The sequence below is a fragment of the Coturnix japonica genome, chromosome 3, assembly GCF_054131305.1.
Source record: "Coturnix japonica strain WE chromosome 3, WE-NBRP24, whole genome shotgun sequence".
NCBI classification, from domain to species: Eukaryota; Metazoa; Chordata; class Aves; order Galliformes; family Phasianidae; genus Coturnix; species Coturnix japonica.
Window position 1 is genome coordinate 77774083 of NC_140665.1, and position 23334 is coordinate 77797416.

At 36.7% G+C, this 23334-nt stretch overlaps 1 protein-coding gene across 50 annotated transcripts in view; it reads right to left on the reverse strand.

Moving 5' to 3' along the window:
- Positions 1-23334, reverse strand: part of RIMS1 (regulating synaptic membrane exocytosis 1) — a 275646-nt gene that overhangs the window by 116437 nt on the left and 135875 nt on the right. For all 50 annotated transcript variants that reach the window (XM_085543816.1, XM_085543807.1, XM_085543815.1 and 47 more), the window contains 3 exons: positions 4223-4290; positions 3566-3676; positions 2193-2292 (listed from right to left, as the gene is read on the reverse strand). In XM_085543816.1, the coding sequence (XP_085399942.1) occupies positions 2193-2292; positions 3566-3676; positions 4223-4290 (279 nt within the window). The remainder of the gene's footprint in view (positions 1-2192; positions 2293-3565; positions 3677-4222; positions 4291-23334) is intronic.

Consider the following 23334-nt stretch of genomic DNA (forward strand, 5'->3'; position numbering starts at 1 on the left):
TTGCAATAGTTGCAACTTCATAATAAAAACAATACGGAAAGATGATAGATGTGCAACACTAAAAAGTACATGAATGAAAAGTAATTTACATAGGAATTAATTGGTCACATACTCAAAACGTGGACGCATGCAATAGCTAGTTTGAGACAGCTCTAGCAGCAACATGCTCTAGCAGGCCCTACAGATTGGTTGGCAACAGATTGGGCTGGCAATCTCAAGAGGTCCATCCTGTGATCCTGTGACCCATTGCAACAAATTATGATGTCTTAAGCTCCTTGCACTTAAATCTCACTGTAGTTGCCAAAAATTCTAAGTCACTCAGGTGAGGATCTGTTAGACACTTCACACTCAGATACTTAGGATAAACGAAGATATCTGCACAAAGCTGGCTAGTAGATCCTACAGGATAGGAATCACTTCTGCAAGTTTACACTAGGATACCAATTTTAATGTGTACTGCATTCTCTCCGCACTTATTGATGCAGAGACATAAGATTTTCTGACTTAGACTGCCAAGCTCTGAGTTATTTTCTACTGAATTCTAAAATAGTATCTCAGATTGGAAAACACTTTTGGAAGTCAACTAGTCCCAGCCTTTGTTCAAAGTAGGGCCAAATTCAAGGGATAGAGCTGGCTGCTAATGGACTTGAGCAGCTGAAATTTGAATATCTCCAAGGAAACATGTGCAGAAAGCTTATCCATGCAAGCTTCTCCAGGATCTCCAGAATCTATCCCCAAGGAGAACCAGAGTTTTCACAACTTGAACCTCTTCCCCAACAGTATGTGTATCTTCATGTGATCACTGTGCACCCCTGAGAACACAGTGTGCTCAGGGCTCCCTGTAGAATCTCTCAGTAGCCTAGTAGAAACAGGAATTAGATCCCCTAATATTCTTTTCTTCTCCTGCAGAAGCTTTTCTGCCTAGTTTTTTCTTCTTTTCTCGCTTGTTTACCCCTAGTGCTTATTGTCACCTAAGATTGTTCTGCTACTCATGCAAGACTTTGGCAAAATTTATGAGGTTTGTACAATTACTCAGAAGTTTATGAACTAGCCAAATTTTGAAAGATTTGTGAGAGAGTTGAAAAAAATGTGCTTTCCTGACTCATTTGTAGTGTTTGCTTTGTGTTCTAGACCTAAACAATAGCATGAATAGACTTTCACTCAGAAAAGGTGGGCAAAGCTGGTCCTCTGAAATTACTTTGCCTCTGAAATTACTTTTTAGATTAAAAAATAATAATAATAATTTTGGCTGTGCAATATTTCAGGCCACACGCATCGCAATTAGTGAAGTGAGAGAAAGTAACTTTCAGAAATTACTTTCTGCAGTTAAAATCTCTAGTAAGTGGCATTAAGAACAACTTGCTTATCAAGACAAGGTAGGATACTTTTAGAGACTCATCACCATCATGTCTTCTATTTCTTCATTGCTATTTGGTTAATGTGATTATCATAAATTCATAAAAGTTCTCATCCGAGTTCCAGGATTTCAACAACGGCATTGCTTAGATTTCTGTTTCCTAAGACACTTCCAAAATACTTGTTTAGGGCAATGATAAGAATATAAACCACAAAAAAGACATCTAGGAAACAACATGCATTGTTTATGCTTCATTTAGAAACAAAGCTTGGAAAGTGTAAACTGTGCAGTCATGCACTTGTAAGAGCAATAAATAATTATTATGTACATTAAATACTTTCAGATAGAGTGGCTTTTCTTTTCTTTTTTTCTTTTTTTCTTTTTGTTGTTGTTGTTGTTTTTGTAACATTTCATGCTGTAAGAAGGGTTAATAAGGTCCATTTCATCCATCCTTCAGGTGGAACTACAGTGTTAGTAAAATTACTATAGGGGGTTTTTGACACAATGAGAAAGTTTCGTAATTTTTTTATATTGCTTTAACAGAGTGAAAAAAGCAAATCCTGAGATAAGAAAGCAAAAATATACCAGTGAAATTCAGTCCTGACAATTCAGCACAGACCATAAGAATCTTATAATTTTTTTCACACATCCAAACAAATGTAGTCACTAATAAATTAGTAATGTAGGAAACTGTATCATTCCATAAAATCACTGCAGTATTTTTTATCTATTCACCACATACTGGCATATCAAAGAAGTGATGTTAATATAAATTAACAAATGCATTACCAAAAGCCAAAAGACTATATATTTTGTATGTAATTGATTGATTTACCTGCTCTGAGATGCCCCACCACATCGGCCAAGCTACCCTTCTTCACTTTGGTAATGAAGGCACCGAGTCGTCCTAATTCTGTCATTTTTCCCCCAACAACCTAGAAAATCATAAACTGATAAGTTTCAAAGTCACAAACATACATCATATGTATGTGAAAACTGCAAGTGAACATCAAACCAAAGGTATAAAAATCCCCAAAAACATCATTGGTGGTAGAACTAAAAAGTCAGCTAATACACCAATAGGAAACATGCAAATAGTTCACACAACCACTGCTATAGTTAAAATCTTGGCCTCTCACCCAGGCACATCAGAAGACAGAAGAGCAAATTCTGTCTTCTGTTAAATAGAATTGAATGTCTTTTTTTTGTTTTTTTTTTTTTTTTGAAGCAGTGTCCATGTTACACAGATGGGGGGGGGGGGGGAAGGTGCACTCAAGTGATCTGACTTTTGATAATCTATAACACAAAAGAAGCAGTGTTGCTGACTTGCTAGTCTTTCTACCCATATTGTACTCTGAAGTCAGAACTTTTGTTAATATTCTAGGTTGAGTTTTATGATGAAATGAAATATGGAGTTCATTAGGTATTATTATTATTATTTCATGCTGCCTACATGGTTTCCTAGTCAGAGTTTTCATATAGATCCATACCCAAAAAGACCCGGAAGCTCACCTGCCAGCAGGGTTACAGAAAGGGAATCTGCTAAGTTTACCAGCAAATGTATTATCCAGGCTCAGTTTATATCATACAAAACTCAAAAACAAAACAAAAGACAAAAATAAAAAATAAACAATCCCTAAGCAAACAGAGAAGGCTAGAGACTACAAGATGTTTAGTAGAATGAAACTCTTCTGATCTTCTTTCACTTTGAGATGAATAAGTTGCATGCCACTACCAAGTTCACAGGGTTTTTTCCTGCTTTAATTCCCACCACAATAAGGCAACAAGGTAGATCACACAAGAGGGCTTGAACTATCAGTTAACTATATACGCAAGGATAAGTTAGTTCTAAATGAATGGGGATGTTTCTTATGTTTCTTGTTTTCTGCTCTCAGTGGGAAAAGGATGACACAGAAATTAATTTTCTAATTTTCATCATTTTTGGAGCTCCATATTAATAAAAATATGCGTAAAGTGAGATATTATTGAACTAGAACACCATACTCCCCAGCAGTCTCCAGAAGTATTCCTTTTAAGCATTCTGGCACCTCAGGGACAAGAATCTGCTAAGTCCAGTATAAAATGAGTAATTTGGGAACCTAAATAAATTGGAGTAAGTGGAGAGTTCTCTGACAGTATATTAGGCTTCTGCACAAAGAGGTCAGCAGAAATGTCATTTATTTAACACATGAAGCACATAAAACTTACTTTTAGCCCCAGTAATGCACCTGATTCTTTTGGCATAGTTGTTCTCTTGTTAAGAATAACACGCCCAATTAAGCGATCTCCCTCTTTAGAAGGCTGCCACGTTACTGGATGCTGTTGATAAAAACACGCAGGGAAATTAAAAAAAATAAAATGCAATCACCATGTAAAATTTCAGCACTAAGACTGATTATATTACAATTAAAAGTATAATAGAATTTATTATTTAAAATAGAATACTAATAAAATTAGACATTTGCTATTGAAATTATATTTATATAATTATAATATAAAATAAATTATAAATTATATTTATAAATTCTGTTCTGTAGTATAACAAATACATTGCATGAAGCACACAGGTTCATTATACGGTAATATCCTTTCCCATTCTAATTCAATAGAAAAAAGATTACTGATTTCTCCAGGAGCAGTAACACATTCACTGCGTCTTTTGTGGTGAGCATTGGATGTGAAATCTATAAAATGTTAGTAGAGATTTTGATAAAAACATCTTCCAATTTTTATTTCCATAATCCATGAAGACAAATTTTCACATACATTGTACTTTTTTTTTTTTTTTAAATATCAAAATATGCATAGCAAACTGAAATTATCAGCAATCATTTTCTTCATACATTCTTTTTCCCTGTTGCTTACCGAACTAATAGGAGACGTCTCCCTGCTGTGCCACGTGGCAGGATCCAGCCAGTAATAATCCAAGTCACCTGGAAGAATATGAATAGAAAGAAATGTGTAATCTCTCAAACAGAGGAAGATGTATGTGTGATCACTTCTACATTCATGGACTTTAACAGTTTGCAATGTTTTGATGGAATGATTGCAAAAACTGTAGTATCTTTGAATTAAATTCAATGTATCAGTTTGAAAATAATATAGACTAACCATACAAAACCAGAAGCGTATAGTAACACATTTATTTGGACCTCTATTTTTTCATTAATCGCACTTCAGGATTAGTTGTGCACTCCAATACTTTTTGTCCAGTAGACTTCCCAGTACAGACCCCAGCGCACAGTGTTAACAACCCTCCTCCGCCCTCATCCCATTAAAATATACATAGGACCACAACTAATAATGATGCTAGACAGAATACTTCACAAAACAGGCACTTAGCTACAGTTAAGGACAGAACAGTAGACCACACTCTAGAGTCTGCCAAACAGCTAAATCAATACAACCAGTACAGACAGAGAAACATGGGAGCTGAAGAAGGACAATACACAGATTACAAGGCAAAACAGCCACACAAAAAGAGCAAATACTATCAACAGCAACTATGAGGTTGCAATCTTTCATTTTGCTTGGGACAAACTTATATACTATGTACCTCAAGAGTAAAGCCTAGTCTGAAAGCCATAAACCCATCAGGTCAAGAAGGGAAACCATGGGCAGGGTTTGGGAGAAAAAACAGCAGAGTGTGAACACCACGCTGAACACGTATGAACTGATGGAAAGCTAAAGAAACCACAATTTGACTTTATATAGCAGTGGAAGGTTGAGTTGGTAGCAAAAATTACCAATTCTATTGGCTGTTATCTATGGTGATGTAACTGCACTCCTAAGATGGAAAATGAAGAAGCAGGAACTGTAGTAAGAAGACCATTAAGTAGAGCAATTCTGAATTTTCTTTACAAAAAGAAAGGGTGCAAATGGTACTGGGAAGGACCCTGAAGAATGATGTTGTCTAGAACAGAACCAGCAGAACAGGACTTTAGACTTGTTCATCCAAAGCAGTTCTGTCTTAGCGATAATTTAAAATGTGAGCTCTGAACCTTGACACTATTTCATCCCTTGTTACTCTGGTATATTAGCAAAATGCTTCAGTCTCGTTAGAACTGAAAATGACAGCTCCTTTCAAATATCTTTTTCAGTAACGGTGCTATACAGAAGTTTGGTTTTAAATAATCCAAGAGCTATCTTTCAAAGATTTTGCCTAAGGAAAGAAAAAGAAGACAATTCTGATATTTAACTTACGGTGTCTTTAAAAAAAATAAACAAACAAAAACTCTAACAACATAAAATTTAAACTTTCGTGCTAGAGGGTAACATCAGAGCCTGAAATAAACAGTTACTTCTCATTGAGGCTTCTATCCATTCCTTGAACGTCAGACATTTTTCTTTCACTATAGGAAAGAACCTCAACCCTTTGAAAAATTACAGAGAAATGTACTACAGATCAGCTCTTAGGATGTCTACTAGCTCTATATTCGCCATTTAATAGCCACTGAGTAAAAACCCTAATTTTAGTAAGGTCAGTGACTTATTTCAGATACTCTTTGCAATTTCAGCATGCTTTTCAGCTTCAGAAAATAAATTTTATTTACTACGTACATTTTAGAAAGTATACCCTTTAGGAAATGCATCTTTTAGGAAACACATCTCCATAACATTACTGTTAGACAAGTTCTTTTTCTAGCCCACAGGTATGCAACAAACATCCAAGGAAAGCAGGCTTCTAGCAAGAAAAACCTATGCATTTACAGAGGGTTTATTATTTTTCTGACTTTGTTTTTATACAAATACTTAAATGCTCATTATGAAATGCAAGTTACATAACCATCCATAGTGCGTAAAAAATTTAATACCATATCAACTATGTGATCATATTCACAAGCTATTTTTAAAGAGCTTATTATTACCATATGCATAACCACACAAGGTATTAACTACTACAGTTCCAGAATTCTAAGTGCTTAACTTCACATCTGAGATCTTGCATTTCTATTTTTAGCATTTCTTCTTGCACCTTTAAAAAGACTTCAGAACCATAGCACGAACAACAACAAAACAATGGAGCCACACTGCAACAGCATGTTGGGACTTGTGGCACAGAGCTCTTCAATTTTCAGAAATGGACTCCAATTTTCAGTAAAAAACAGTTCCCTTCTGCATAAACTGGCCCAAACTCTTTGCCTACGAGATTCACACCTATTTTCTCTGCAGCAGAGAAATCCTCAGGCAGGAATAAACCCAACTCCAGCATGCAGAGATGATTCCCTTAGTGCTCAGAGATATTTTTGCTCCCAGCTCTCTGTCTCTTCCTTCCTTCCCACCTTCAAGTTTCCCACTACCCCTCCTCCTGGTTCCTTCCTGTACCTAGTATCCTCCACAAAGTTTTTTGCTGCAGCAAGATCCTGTCAAACTTCTCTTCTGGCTCCCGCATGCTGATTTTCCCTTGTCCAACTGCTTACCCTCTTACGCTGTTCTTCCCCATCCATTTTGTTGCCATCATCCATCTTCTTTCTCCTTCTGCTACTGGCTTTGGCGTCTGTTCTTCAGTTGTGTACTTTAATCCCTGTGCCCCTCACAACACGCCCCTTCATTTTAAGCTTCATCCTCACCACCCCCCATTCCCCACAAACAAATCCCTGGTCTTCTATCCCTTTCATCCTTGCTATCTGCTCCAAACTTACATACATTCCAAGAAACTGATTGCTTTCACTGTGTCCAGCCATAGGTTTGCTCATTTTTCTCTCTGTTCTCAGAAAATGAAAGTAGGAATTGTCCTGCAAACTCAGCTGTGCTGCGCAGCAGTAGCGCTGGGCATGCATAAACGCAGTGAGCAAATCAAAGGTCCTGATAGAAAGTCTACAATTTAGCCAATAGTTTAAATATTTAAAAAACAAAACAAACCAACCAAACAAACAAACAAACAAAACCAACCATGAATTGATGAGTAAAAAGAGAAAAATAATCCAAGTTATTAAAAAAAAAGACTGAATTCATAACTTTAAAATTAAAAATTTAATATTAATAACACACTGGCAAGCAAACTTTTTGTTGAAACTAAAACAGTAAGAAGTTGGTTTTTTTCCAATGGAAAGTGTCAGTTTCTCTACAGTAGATAGAATTAGAATTGACCATGCAGATTAAAATGGAATGGGGGAAAAAAAATCCCCAAAGTGACTTAAAAAATATTTTATTCCAGCACCATTAGCACCAGATTTTTTATATCTGCAGCTAAATAGTTTGGTTTTAAAAGTTATTTCTCATCCCATGTCCTTATTATTTCTTTTCTTATTGCTTACTTATGTAATTCATGCATTGCAGTATCCCAGAAGTGATATTCAGTAGCCAAGAACTGCAAATTTCTTTAAATACGCAAAATAACTTCACTGAGCTACTATTAAAGATTTCCAGGCACAGGGAAATACCAAAGAATACCTTACAACCTGAGATTTTCTCATTACAAAACAAACTCAACCTCAAAAAAATCTACACAAAATTACTCTCTCCACTGGCAAAAAATAAATTACTAAAAGTTGTATTTTATAGAATTAAGGCATTATGTAGAAAACAAAATTCTACTTTGGAAATCATCAATTTAGCACAGCTTCAATCAATTCCAATTGCTTGTTAAACAATGTTCTATAGTTAAAAACATGAAAAATGTAAAAATAATCAACCTCTAAGAAGACATGCTATGCATAGAACCATTTCTTCTGAACATTACGAATACATTTCTATAAAACATACACAGACATATTTTGAAATTGAGCCTATGATAAAAAATGCATTTGCAATTATAATTTAATTCAGACTAATGGAGTGAAAGAAGTATTTCTTTATAAAATCCTTCTACTTGAGGGAGTAATTCAACAAGCTGTATTCTGTCAGCAATAAAATACTTTTCCTATTAACTGCTCAATTACTGTACTATTGGACTTTAATGTGCCCCTGTCATAAGTTACTTAACACGACACAAATTGGGCTGTTTTTTCTTGGGCTGTCTTTTGCAGTCTTCAATCAAGTTTCAAGATGAAGAGTAAAACTCTAATACATTGCTTTGCTTTTATGTCTACAACATACACACCTTCCAAATAAAGGGAAAGCAAGCTTCAGAACATGTTTTCTCTGAAATATTTCATTGTGAGCAGTACGGTTCATTTGAAAAGCTGATGTTGTAATGCTGCGATTTCAAGTGAAATACTACAAAACTGCTAAGCATTAGAAATGACAGCCTTGTCTTTGCTGCCAAGCTGAAACGTTGCTTTGTTGAAACAGGCACAAAATACAAGAAAAGCTTGTTACCCTGGTCAACCAGCCACGCTGCTCCAATGAGTCCTGGGTAGTGGAGATACAACACCCCAAGACGCTTCCCCAAACCCAGACTGTGTATGGAGTGTGGTGATATTCAGCAAAGAATGTGTTTCTGGTGCTCTGTGGAAATCCAGATGCACCACATCTGCAGCTGTTACTTAAGATGAGAAGCAGACAGTCTATTGATAAGATCCAGTCAGCCCACATTAAACACTTAATTGAGCCTAACGTTCAGCTGCTAATTAATAAGGCAGTTCTAGCACGTCCCTAGGAAACTCAGACAATTATTTTCAGGGGCTGCATCTATAATTAAAGCATGAACTGGCTTTCTATACAGACAGACTAGATCTACCTAATTAACAGTCTCAGCAGCCATCTCTGTATTTGTCTTTGTTAACTTTTAGGCTCAGATACAGTGTGTGTTAATGAAACAAAAAATAATTAAAAAAAAAAAAAAAAAAAAAAAAAAAAGCTCATCAAATACCTGTTAAATCTTTCACAGTCCCCATGGAGCTGTATCAGCATTTCATGGAAACAATCAAATGTTTCCTGGTGCAGAATCAACAGAAGCCACATATCAACCCAAATGTTAAGAAACTCCAAGATATCAACTTGATCGTTTTCCTTCCTCATGAAGGTGAGGAATTCCTTCCATTTTCATGAGTTAGAAGACCACTCTACTTATTACTGGTACATGTCAGCTTTTTACCATGGGAAGACAGTGACAGGACAAGGGGGGTGGTTTTAAACTTAAGGAAGGGAGATTTAGGTTAGATGTCAGGAGGAAATTCTTTACAGAGAGAGTGGTGGAGTGCTGGAGCAGGCTGCCCAGAAAGGTTATGGATGCCCTGTCCCTGGAGGTGCTCAAGGCCAGGTTGGATGGGGTCCTGGGCAACATGATCTAGTACTTGATTTGGCAGTTGGCAACTCTGCCTGTGAGAGGGGGGTTGGAACTTGATGATGATCCTTGAGTTTCCTTCCAACCCAAGTCATTCTATGATTCTATGTCTTCAGTGCTCTGATGCTGTCATCAAAGAACATCTGGTTGCTGTCACAGACATGATTCATTGTATTGTTACAAGAGGACACTTCTATTCCCAATAAAAACAACAGAGAACTAATTCATTGAGTAAAGACTGCATGTTTAAATCACTACAGTCAAAATGCTGACCAACCCTCCATGGAGAAACACACAAATTCCCTGGCTTGATGTTCAGCCCCCCCATCTAAGTGGTGAGCAGACAGTTCAGAAGCTACCCATTGCCTATGTATGCAGAAATCCTCACATACACACAAGAAAATGCTTATTATCTCTTCAGATCAACTGACTTCATTTCAGCCTACAGTTAAGAACTTAAGTCCTTGCAGAAGAAGGTCTGTGCTTTACCATTTATGCAGCTCAAATGCAGACTGCCTCATACAACATGTGGGAGGAATTCACCACATGACTGCAAAGTTTAGATTATATTTCGGACTGGAAATATATAATTTCATTAGATATGAGCTGCCTTCTGTCACATATAATCAGCACTGCATTTAGACATACTCCAAAGTCCCAGTAAAAACTGGAACATACAAGTGACAATTTAGACATATAACAGTCACATAGGAACCATGCTCGCACATGCCTCCTAATCCAAAAAACCCAGCCCCTTGGGTTATCCCATCAAACCAAATCTTCAGGCATTATAACATAACACAAAATTCTTTTTCCTTGCCTTCTCTAAATTTCTGAGTAACTGAAAGCAATTGAAAAAGGATCCACACAGCTTTAGCAAACACTATGCTTTTAGAACTAGATAACTACACACACTGAAAATTAATGTTTATTGCATACATGTGTCAAGAATATGGGGATATCATGTATTTTTTCCCCACACACACAAAAGTATACTTCACTTCCTTTTGAAACAAACAACTTAAAAATCTTTCCTTAAAGAAGCAGTTACATTGTGAACACAGTGCAGACTGCAATGCTAATTGACACTTGCAAACCAGAAGTGGTTCAGCAAGGAGCAGTAAACTGATATTATTTCAGTTGTTAAGAATACCAGTATTAAACAGGATCTAGTGAGAAGGAAAAATCCATGCGACTTCTACTTTAGTAACTACCACAGAGTTGTTTATTTATGAGAATGATGAGATCCATGCATTACCATACCTCTTTTTTATTTTACAAAAGGTGCTTTGCCAATGGCTGACTGTTGAAGGCTCTTTCAATACACTTGTCTTATCAAGGTGTAAGGTGAACTGCCTGTACACTGGTAAGACATAACATGGGTTTCTTATGCAGGTATACATTTAGCAAAGATGTTTTAAAACTTTGTAATCTTTTTTAAGTATAGCACTAGTATTTGTTGTTGGCTGAAACAGGTTTCGCAGGTCTACTAGCATTGGACACTTCCTACTTGAATTATCTCTATCACTGTAAGGTATCAAACCCAAAGATTACACATCTCGCCAACTGAATCCTGCAGCCAAATATCATGACTTACCCAGTCAAACAGCAAATTGAGGATTTGTGAATATTTCTAAACCTTTTAATTAGGACAACTTAGAGAACAGCAAAGCGTAACAAAGAAGCTCCTAAGGTTCCTGAACCTTTGGGGATTTTCTTATGAGGAGCACCAACTCACAGTTCTTTAGTTCCTTCACTCAAGCATTCAAGAGTGCCGACGCATTCATCAATCCCCTCCAGCTACATAATTGTTTTAACACTACAGACACTGAAATTTTATTCTGAGGATGTGTAGGTCACTTATGCACTTGTGCAAACATATATGATATGGTTTATAAAGCCCATAAGGGGACGATCACAGAAACATGTAACACAAAGTCTTCAGACAACATGTTTTAGGTGATAAAGAATCTGGAGAAACATAAATTTAAAATACTGAGCAAAATGCATTGTGTCCATTAATTCAAAAAGTTCCTTTAAGCACGTTATTCTGAACATTTTATAGAGGACAGTAGATACGTGTTTAACACTGCCAAGAATTTTAAATCAGCAGGCAAGTGTTTTAATTGCTTTCTGATGCTGCAATATCAAAAAGGAAAGAAAAAAAAAAATCAAGAAAAAATTGGTTGGTTCCTTTGGGTCTAGTTCAGAATCCTGATTTTATGGACTTTGTTTAGTTTTGAGTGGTTGCTAATCTTGCAGATGGATGAATATAGGGGGATCTTTTTGAAATTTAGAGCTTCTTTTAATTAGTTTATTACATCCATTTAATTCTAACTCAATATTGACACTAACTTTTTTCTACTGTATTATCTGAGTTCCTGTTTAGTATAATTAACACTATTTTAGCTTTGGCATGATCTCTGAAGGCAGTGTTTTCATTTTTACCTCCTTCAGTATTTTTCCTCTGGCAATTTCTAGAAAGATCCAAATTAACACTTTGTATCTTACTATTTGTTAAAGCATGATTTATGAAGAAATTATAATTCAAATCCAATCAGCAAATAACGTCTAGGGTGTTTTAGTTGTTGTTACATAGAATTTTTAACAAGGATAAGCAAATGAAAAATAATGCAATACATTGAAACAGCAGCTCATGCCTTTAAAATCTTATGGATATGACGCCAAGTGACTTATCAGTGCCATGGTATCACCTACTGCAAATAAAGTGATCAAAATGGGGGTGTATTTGAACATATATTTTCTCCTACTATGGGAAAGAAGAAAAATACTTTTGCTCAGATACAGAAGGTAATACACAGTGTTCATAAACATGCTGATATAAAAATAGCAATGCAGGACTCCTCATTATTCTCAAAGGAATGGGATAGGCAGGAAGACAGGGAGCTTGTATAATATAAATGCACACATGAACAACCAGGTAGATCCATAGAAGTCACTGGAGAAATAAACAAGGAAATTCCACTTCAGAATAAAAGTTATTTTTTAATTATTGTGAAAACCTGGGAAGATAATTTATCTAAATACTATAATAAAAGAGAAATTCTCAGTTAAACAAACAAATAAAAATGACCCTCTTGGTTGTCCTGTGCTTCCGGGCTGTAGAAGTAAACATAGGAGATGAAATTCTCTGGACTATGATTAAAGACAGTCATTTCAGCAGTATTGCGATGGTACTACTCTACATCACCAAATTAGGAAGACAAGTCTGCCGAGCTTCTTTTTAGATGAGCATTCGTCATACTCCTCTGTTACACTGCATCTGAAAGTAAAGGGTTGTCTTAAAGGTTTTACTTTCTTCCATTCTGATGGGAATACTGCAGAAAGAATTATTGGAGTGTGAATTCAGAGATCATTAACATTAGGAAATTAACCTGGAAAGAACTTGGAACTTTGCTTCTGACCAGTAGAGAGGCTAAGAATACCAAGTATATCTGCAGATCGAACTGGTGGAAACCTTAAGGTTTTGTTTTTGTTTGTGTTAAATTTTTACTTTTCTTTCTATCACAGTCTGTCTTCTGGATACCTTGCATCTAACCAACATCTTAACATTACTGTGACCTTTATGACAGTTCAGCCTCTATAGTTTTCTCCCTGCAGAAAACAGTTGCATTTTCACTGCTAAATATTTAAATTAACTGAAATGTGGCTACAATGGAGAGATTAATGAGTTAAATTCAATAGACAGTGAGACAGAACCAGTTTTGCAGTCATTTGTAACTGTGCATTCTGGTATACAAACAAAAGACAAATACCCTCAACAGAGTCCAGTGGTTAGCATGGTTATAAAACAACCTTTAGCTCTCCAGTTCCACACTGTTCTAAGGGCTGGAAACATGCTGCTGTGTATCCTTACAGCATAGCCCCAAACCTGCCCAAAGCGGGATCAGTCCCAGCCCTGGTTCACCTACTCCATGTACTTGTGCCAAGCTGCGCAAGAGTTCTTTGCAAGGCAATTTGTGGCTGCTCACTGCAGTGAGCAGCCTGATGAAACATGGTTTTATTGTTTTGGTGTAACTAAAGGCAACTAACTGGATGATCTTTCAGGTCTTTTCCAGCTTTGGTGATTCTATGATTCTATGGTGGTTCTATGATTCTAAGTGAGTGTTAGGATCACTGCCAACATTTTCCCTAGCTTTCTCCTTAAAACTCTGTTCACAGCTAGGGCTGACCTTGGTCTCTTTCCAAGCCCAGCAGCATCTAGTTTTCCTGATATTTCTGCTGCTGTTTCATTCCATCTCTGCTTCAACTGCTCCTCAACCTCATTTTCTCTAATTCGTCTCTTTGGATTCTCCTCTCTCTATACTCTTATTCTCCTCTAAACTCTGCAGTAAGAAATTAATTTCACACAGTGATTTATTAAAATACGTTAGCATAACTGCAATATTTCAGAAGATAAAACTTCTTCATACAATCTTTAGGATTCATTCTTCTCATGATTATTTTTTTTCTTTTCTCTGTCCAAAAAGGACTTTCCCAGGCACTGCCCAGGTAAAAGATTTTAAAGACTTTTGTTATTTTTCAATACATTGCATAATCCCCAAGGAACTGGCAGTCATCAATCCTTCCTCTCACTTTCCCCTCTGATCCTTAGTGATTTAGCTCGGAATCTCATTCCAAATACAGATATCTATTTTTTCCCAGAGGAGAGGCGTAATGTCCTTCACTGGTTCAGAAAGTGCAATGCATCAGTATGGTGATGCAGAGATAGATAATATACAACATAATCATAACTTTATGTTTATTATAGCCTATATAATATTATGATTATTACCATAACTGGATACCATGCAAATATAGAACAAACATAGAACCAGACTACGTATACACTTTCAATAATATTTCTTCTAAAATAGTATGCATTAATAAGTAACAGACACATATTCCAAATTGATCTTACTAAAGCTACTGATAGCACATTCCAGGGGATCAAGGACATATCAATTCTCCTCTGCCAAACACTAATAAGACACTAGAATATTTGCTTCCCGAAGTAAATTTGTATATTCTTTAGCAATGACTTCTGCAACATATAAAATACTCATGAGAAATCAGACTATTATTACTTAACAAAAATATTTACATTTTGATGCGTGCTTTCAAAACAAGCATTCTTTTGTTTAAAAACTCAGGCCATGTAACATTGGTAATGTCAAATTATGTCTGGCACATGAGCTTTTTGAGTACAAACATAACTGAAACACAAACTTATGAGCAAAATGATTCCTTATTCCCTGCTGAAGCTGTGCATTTGCTACGATTAATGCTTTAGATTCAGACTCAAACTGTACAGTTAAAGAAATCTGTTTATGAAGAGACATATTTAAATACATAAACAAACAGAAAAACATATCTAAAACCTCTGCACCGTATAGCCACTTGTTTACCTGTCCCTGAATGCAATGTATGGAGCAGAAACTGAAGAAACCCCGCAAACATAGCAGCATCAGCAAGAGAATGGTTAAAAAAGAACAACTGGCATCGAGTTGTTTGCAAAATGCAGTCTGCAACTGTAGCAAAGCCAAAACGCTATCAAAAATCCACTCCAGTGTGAAGAAGATGATATTAAAAAAAGAAGAAGTCCCTAAGGTCCTTGCGTCCCGATCCTAAGCCAAATTTTTCTGCAGCGTCAAACATTCAGCACCGGTGACACCAAACAAGGCTACGAGAGCTCTTGTCATCCAAACAGATTTCTGCAGTGGAGTGCAAGCATCGATTACTGCATTAGTTCATACATGCTCACTGCAGCGATGAGGAGATTCAGTCTCCAGAAACAGCTAATGGTTTCAAGAATCCAGAATTAACAATTCATCAGGAAACAAAGCAGGAAAAAAAACAGAGTTCTTTCCTCTCCGGGTAGAATAGGGAAGAAGTTTCTTAGTGTTTTTTGAAGCCAATGGCAGCCACAAGCTCAGGAATCAATAGCACTGCTGCAGTTATTTATATTCAGCAGTGGTGCGCTGAACAAGTTTTAATGAACTGCATAAATGAAGCAATCAGATGGCTGCCTTAAGTTACATAAAAATTCTCAAGCTGTAGCTTTACTCTCAAAAAATGCAACGGTCCATGACAAATATTACTGTATCTTTTTAGAAATTAATGGAATGTTTTAATACTTCTCTTCCATAATGCATGCATGAAAAAAATATACACATATATATATATATATATTCTAAATTAAAAAAACAAAGAACATCAATAATAGTATGTTGATTTCTAAATTACATATTCAAAATAAAACAGAAAACCACAACATGTATCCCAGAATACAGGGGAAAGATTAGAGATCAGATAACTGCAGCTAATAAAATTTGCTAGAAAATTTGATCTAACTTAATCATATCCAAATCCTAATGCAATGAACTTATTTTCTGAACAGAAACAGATTTCCATGGTGAAAATATTTGTTTCTCAGTAGCATATTTAGATACTATACAACAACAACAACAACAAACAATAAGCTAACTGTTCAGCAATCACAGTGGAGAAAGAAAAACATGATGAACTAACATATTTAAAACTCTCTGCAAAGAGAAACTTATAATGGATAAAATATAAATACTTAATCTAATTAGAGTTTACAATTATTTCATCTTTACATATAAATATATCTCCAAGTATGAATAAAAATTCCTGTAATTTTAGATCAAAACCAAGTTACTGAATACTGCCTTTCACACACTGTCCAATAGCAACAGAAACAGCTGATCTGCCAGGTGACTGCTGACTTTCAGTGTCCCAGCATAGTATTAGCAGGACAATGCTGTCTGTGTTGCTTTTTCACTGTTAGGAAATTACACTTCTAAGGAAGAAAACAGACAGTCTTTACACATTACAAAGATGACCATCTGGACATCAACTGGCCAGGGAACAGATGTACAGCTTCCTCGTAAAGCTTAAGAGCATTTCATGCTAAAGGAACAAGAGACAAATCGTGCTGAGCGGTCAGCACTACCACAGCACACACCATTCTCCCACTGACTCTCCAATGTTTCTCCTTGAAAAACCTCCTACTCTTTGGCTAGGGCCAGCATTAAGGCTTCACTTCATTTTCAAAAGAATGTGCCATGCCTGGATTCTGAATGCTCTCTTCTCTCATGCATCTACCACAACAGATGAAAAAACAGAAGCAAAACATTTCATAGAATCACAAAACAACCCAAAATGGAAGAGACCCACAATCAATGAGTCAAACACCCATTCCCACACAGCATCACCCAAAATCAAACCCTATGTCTGTCTGAGAGCACTGTCCAAACGCTGATCGAATTTCAGCAGCACAGGGATGTGCCCATCACTCTCTGGCGCAGAACCATTCTCTGATCCCCAGCTACCCCTTCCCTGGCACAGCTCCATGCTGTTCCTTCAGGCCCTGTCTCTGTCACAGTATTAAGTTCAACTGGTGGCAAAATGATAGTGATATAAAAAAGTATCATGACAAAGACTTCTTGGGAGGAATCAAGCCTGTGCTTTGCTCAGCTAGCAGTACTTCAAACCACAAAATGTACTTCTGGGATCACAGAAAACTTGGGTGTTACTTAGGATGCACTTTGGCTATGCAACCACAATTAAATTAGATGGAGAAAATCAGATAGGTTTAGATGCAAAGTTTGGCTGACATTAATAATTAATTAATAATAATTAACTAAAACATTTTTGTTTTCACTATATACTTTCAAAGTAGAAAGTATATATCTTCTTTTCAGTCAAGTATTGCCCAATATAGAGATTGTGTTTTTTCAGATTCTTTAGCAAAATACAACTTTTCAAGACAATTACTGAGCATTTATCATTTAAAATAGTGTTTTCTTATATATACACAAATATAAATACATACATATCCAAAAATGTTTTTGTGCTGCTTCTACATTTTACTTTTCGCCATTGTTTAGCATGTCATTTCTCATAACTGCAGAGGAAACCAAAGCCTAAGAAGAGGGATGACTGTGATGAAAAAGACAAATAGCTCCTAAGCCAACATCTGCACCCCAAACACCCACCATGCTTGTTAGAGTACATCAATGTTTCTTTCAATTCAGATACAAGTGTATTCTGTTTATACACTTCGCCATATGACGAAAAATGCACCAAAGTAGAAACAATGCAGTCACATCAGCAGGGCAATGATGGAGCTACTAAGTTTGGCTGTTTATTTCGCTTTATATAAATCAAGGTCATGCTGTCATTACACCGTAGCTTTTAGTTCAAATTCACTTTTAGTTCAAACTCTGATCTGAACCAATTCAAACAGAAGCAAAGGAACTTAGCAACTGTTCAGCAATATCACAGAAACCTTACTGATGCAGTAGCCTAGATCTTTGCTATCTAGCTTTCATGAGCCAGCAATATTGCAGTACATCTCAGTTACCTAATCTACAAAAAAAGCCAACAGCATCTTCTCAGATTGATCATTTTTATAATCCTCCTTGACTGAGGAGATCTATGACAATTACTGCTGCAATGTCAGAATTACTGACTTCTGTCTTCTGGACTTCCTCTGACATCACAGGACAATGAATTATCTTTGATATAAAAAGAGATTTTGTGAAGTATTTGTTTTTTCTTTCCAATGAGGACAAAACTTAAAATATCTATAAAGGACCTGCTACATAGTCCTTTTCAGTCAAAGGTCTTCTTGACCTAACCCTAATCCAAACTATTTGCTTATCCATCCTACTGCCAATGAAAAACAGATGCTTTCAGGAAAATGGAAACTGGTATGCACATACCAACTTTCTAATCTGCTGAGCAATAGTGATGCCAACATTAACTATTATTTCTAAACTGTTCTTTTACAGCCTCCATAGAGACAGACTTCTCTCAACTCTTGAGCATTACAGCATGGTGAATGTAAAAGACACACATTCAAAGTCCTTCCCTGCCTGAAAGGTAAGCTGGAATGAAATGTTGGTAGGAAGTGTTGCTATGGCAAACCTACTTTTTACAGCTGTGCTCAGGTACAGGCTTGAGCTCATTAAAACGGACTGCCAATTCAATGTTACAAACTGCAGGAAGCATCTGACAAGCATCTAACTTGCACTTGAATTTGCCTGCCCAAGGAGGAGCTACATCAAAAGCCAGTATCTTCAGCAAACTTGGGCTCCAGCAAAAAAAGATTTAACCAATAGCAATAATGTCATTATAGCTTCTGATGAGAGTCAGCTGCAGCACCCTACCAACATTCCTTAACAAAATTCCATTTTTTTAAATTTTTTTTTTAACTTAAAACATTTCTCACTCCCTTTTCTTTCTTTTTTTCTTCTTCTTCTCCCATTGCAAAATACAGTAAAAATTAATGCTGGTACTGAAATTATTCACGTACAGGCTATGGCTGAACGGGTGTACAGACATGGGTGAAAGACATCTAGGGATCACTAGTTCTCTTTTATCCAGTTCAGGACAAGTCTGACAAATTAATTTACATTCCCTCTTTTTCTTTCAGATTTCTCCCATATCCTTTAATTCTAAAAATTTCAGATTTAAACCTAGAAATTAGAGCAGCAGTACCATATGTACTGATCTCATTTTGAAAGACCTGTATGTATTAAATTGCATTTTCATTACTAATGAAATTTTATATATCAACCAAACAAACAAATATCCAACACATCTGTAAGCTGGGCTAAACACTGAGCATGTTTTTTGCTTAAGCATTTGCTTAACGTTTAAGCAGAAAATTCGTTCCTAATCCTTATAGCAACTTTTTAGGTCAAAGTAAGATTAGGCCCACCATAGTGCATACAACTGATGTTCTGACAATAAGCCCTAAGTTAATACCATTATTTATTGTGGGTTTATTTTGTTTTTGTTGTTACTGTTTTAAAATAAGAGAAAGATGCTCATAGAGAAAAATTTTAAAAGACTCAAAGAGAATTCTAAATGCAAATGATGAATATGTTTGTTTAAAAAATAATAAAAAAAAAAAATAATAATGTCTTCTGAAGTGCCTCCTTTCAGTGGCCTGGAGAAACAGCCACTCCCTAAGGCTTCTTTGGCAATGAGATGTAAAACTGGGTAATGGGAACAGATTAATCAACTTTTTGTACAGCTGATCTGAGAGTATCTTGTCAGTGGGAGAAAAGCCCACAGCAGCTGAACCTACTTCTAAGAGTCCATTTCCATTCCAGTTGTCAGGGGGCAGTTCTGTCCTTCCACAAGCTCTTCTTCAGTAATACTGGCAACTCCACATGCCTGCTCCAGGAGATATAACTAAACCTACCTGGGCACAGTGACAAGGCTCACTGAGTTTACATAAAAACTGGCAGAAACTGTGAACACCGGGAAGAATCTTTATCTATTTGAATTTGAGTTTATGAGTTATTTTTACAGGCTTTGTTTTATCTCTAAGTGCAAGTCATTCCTACCCCCTATTTTACATAAAGCCTGAGCTCATAGAGAACATCACATTGTCTGTTATCTCAGGAGTTTTGATGTAAGCTTACAGCAGTTCACAAACTTCTTACAGAAAACTAGCTAAAATGCCTTACCAGGAAAATTCAGTCACATATCTGCTGCAACACTGCCAGTAATATGGCTATGCATCTCAGTGAAGCATTGGGACCTTTTTTTCCAGTTATGTTCAGCTTATTTCATTTGTATACGCATGCATGCACTTTACTTAATTGCAAGTACCCAGAACAGATTTCTCACTGTCCAACACTAATTTAATAAGCACTTATTTTTAATGGCTATGGAGGTATAAGTAATTTCAGCTACTCAAAAGTACAGAGTACTAAATGCATTGAATAAGTTTAACACTGACCAAAATTCTGAAACTAGAGCTAGATTGTAGTTTCATTAAAATTAGATATAGATTTGGTTTCACATGGACCAGAACATGAACTGGAACCAACTTCTAAGAACTAGTAATCTCCATAGCAAGAATATTTTACTTGAAGTTAAAGCTTAGTCACAGATTTAAACAAATTTCACTCATTTTAAAACGTCATGCCCAATTCTCCCAGTGAACAGATGTAAAAATACACCAGCAGATGTTACAGTAGAACTTGACTTGCCTACATTACAGATTTAAAATACCTATGTGAAAATACTTGGCTGAGAACATTTATAACCAGCCTCCTCTTCTCCGCATCCCTTCAGAGGCGCTTTCCCTCAGCCCATTTATACACCCTGTTTGCATGTCCTACTTTGGGTGCCAACGTTATAGAAGAAGAACTTGGTGGGGCAAGGATTGGATTTCTGCTCCCCTTCCTCCAGGAGCATCCCAAGCACAAAGCCCCACTGCAGACTTCACAAGGTTGCAAGTACACAAAATAAGCTTTATTTAGGTTCCTTCCAGTTTGCAATCAACACCTCAGTATGAAGCATATTTTCAAGCCTAAGCCACATGAACAAAATGTACATTTAAGAAAACAGGAAAAAAATTACTATACAAAATGTAAAAGCATTACACCTATTTACATACAAGCACATGAGCAGTTTTCAGCTTCTCACACTGTCCCAAACACCAGCACTATCTTCAGCTCTCAAAGACTACATGACAGAAGTCAAAAACATATTGTGTAGCTACAGTGGGATAAAAAGTTAAGCACAAACTTGTCAGCTCACAAATCTGTTAGTTCTGCACAAGTTCTTTTTTCTAAACTTTGAAGAATACAGCTTTCATTCACTGTTCACCAAATCTAATTAGAACTCTGCATGGATTGCATCAGGCAGAAGATGTTCTGTTTTAAAATTAGGTCTGGATTGCATTTGTAATTGTCTGGTTTATATGATCCCAATAAGTCTTCAAAGAGAGTACAAATGCAATTTATATTTTCTAAGAGGGCTCCTTTTGCCTTCCCAGTCTGGTGTTGTCATAGGAAACTCAGTGTACCTAATGCTCAACTATTATGGATTTAAGAATAAGAATTCCTACAGCCTGTATTAATAATACGATTAAAATGATTAATCAGCAAAGACTAATAATGTATTTTAAAGGGTGAAGCATTTTTTAAAAGGAAATTTGAGATAACTTTTTTGGACACTGCTAAACAGTTTACAGAATCATGGGGATTGGAATGGACCTCAAAAGATAATGAGTCTAATCCCCCTGCTAAAGCAGGTACCCTACAGTGGGTCACACAGGTAGGCATCCAGACAGGTATTGAATATCCCCATAGAATGAGCAACCCTTACCCATACAGTTTTCCTCATGCTTGTATGAATCATCCTATGTTCAAGTTCAGGCCATTACTCCTTGTTCTATTGCTGTGCACCACTAAGAAGAGCCTGGCCTCACCCATTTGCCTCCCACGTCCGTTGAGATCTTTATGAACATTTATCAGATCCCCTCTCAGTCTTCTTTTCCCTAGGCTTCAACCTTTTATCATCTTGGTGGTCCTCCACTGCACTACTTCTAGGAGATCCCTGTCTGTTTTAAACCAGGAAGCTCAGATCTAGACACAGTACTCTAAATGTGACCTCACCAGGACAGAGTAGAGGAAGATCACCTCTTATTACATGCTGGCCACACACTTTTCCTAATGCATCCAGGATACCACTGGCCTTCCCAGCCACAAGGGCATACTGCTGGCTCATAGACAATTTGTTCCCCACAAGGACCCTCAGTCCTTTACTACAGAGTTCCTCTCCAGCAGGTTATCCCCTAACCTGTACTGATGCATGAAGTTGTTTCTCCCCAGGAGCAAGACTACACTTACTCATCCAGTCCCTCCCTGCACAACTCTCCATTCTGTTCTGGTCTTGTTGAATGGTAGTGCAGACTTCCAATGTATTGGCCAATGAGAAATAGAAGAAATGCTATGTAACCTTTTGAGTTCTCCACTAAAGATACAAAATTGCATTGGATTGTCAATGATATTTAGTTTCTGGAAAGTAAAGGTAATTTAGAGGTAATCTATATTAAATAATTATGAATGATGTACTTGTATGCTCAGAAGAAAAGCTAATGCATAGAATATTACTTGGAGGACTAAAGTAGTTGGATAAAAATTGTGAAGTGTCCCACATCATATCCAACTCATCTCAAAAATGAAAGTAAAACCTGTAGTTAGCATGTATCAGGAAATAAATCTCACAGCTGAGTTTCTAAATCATTTCATACAATACTGTTTGTTATCTGTTATCTGTCCAGCTTCTACAAAAACTACTATGAACTGCATTACAAATTTGACCAAAGGGAAAAAAATAAAAAATAATAATTAAAAAAAATCATTATAGAATCATGGAATCACAGAATGGCTTGAGTTGGAGGGGACCTCGAGGATCATCAGGTTCCAATTCCTGCCGTATGCAGTTCTGCTAGCCATTTGATTAGGTACTAGATCACATTGCTCAGGGCCCCATCCAGCCTAGCCTTTAACACCTCCAGGGTTGGGAAATTCACAATCAATCTGGGCAGCAAATTCCAGTACTTTGCCACTATCTCAGTTAAAAACTTCCCCAACATCTAACCTAAACTTTGCCTCCTTTAGTTTAAAAACCATTCCCCCTTGTCCTATCACTATCTCTACAAGTAAAAACTAGATTTCTCTCCTGCTTATAAACTCCTTTTAAATATTGGAAGGCCTCAACGAGGCCTTCCCACAGCTTTCTCTTATCCAGGCTGAACAAGCCCAGTTCCTTCAGCCTGTCTTCATAAGAGAGCTGCTACAGCCCCTAGATTTTCATGGCTCTCTTCTGCACTCTCTCCAACAGCTTCACATCTTTCCTGTGCTGTGGACTCTAGACCTGGATGCAGTACTCAAGATGCAACCTCATGAGGGCAGAGTACATGACTTAAATGAGCGGGTGGAGTCCAGACCCTCCAGGGCTTAAAAATAAAGAG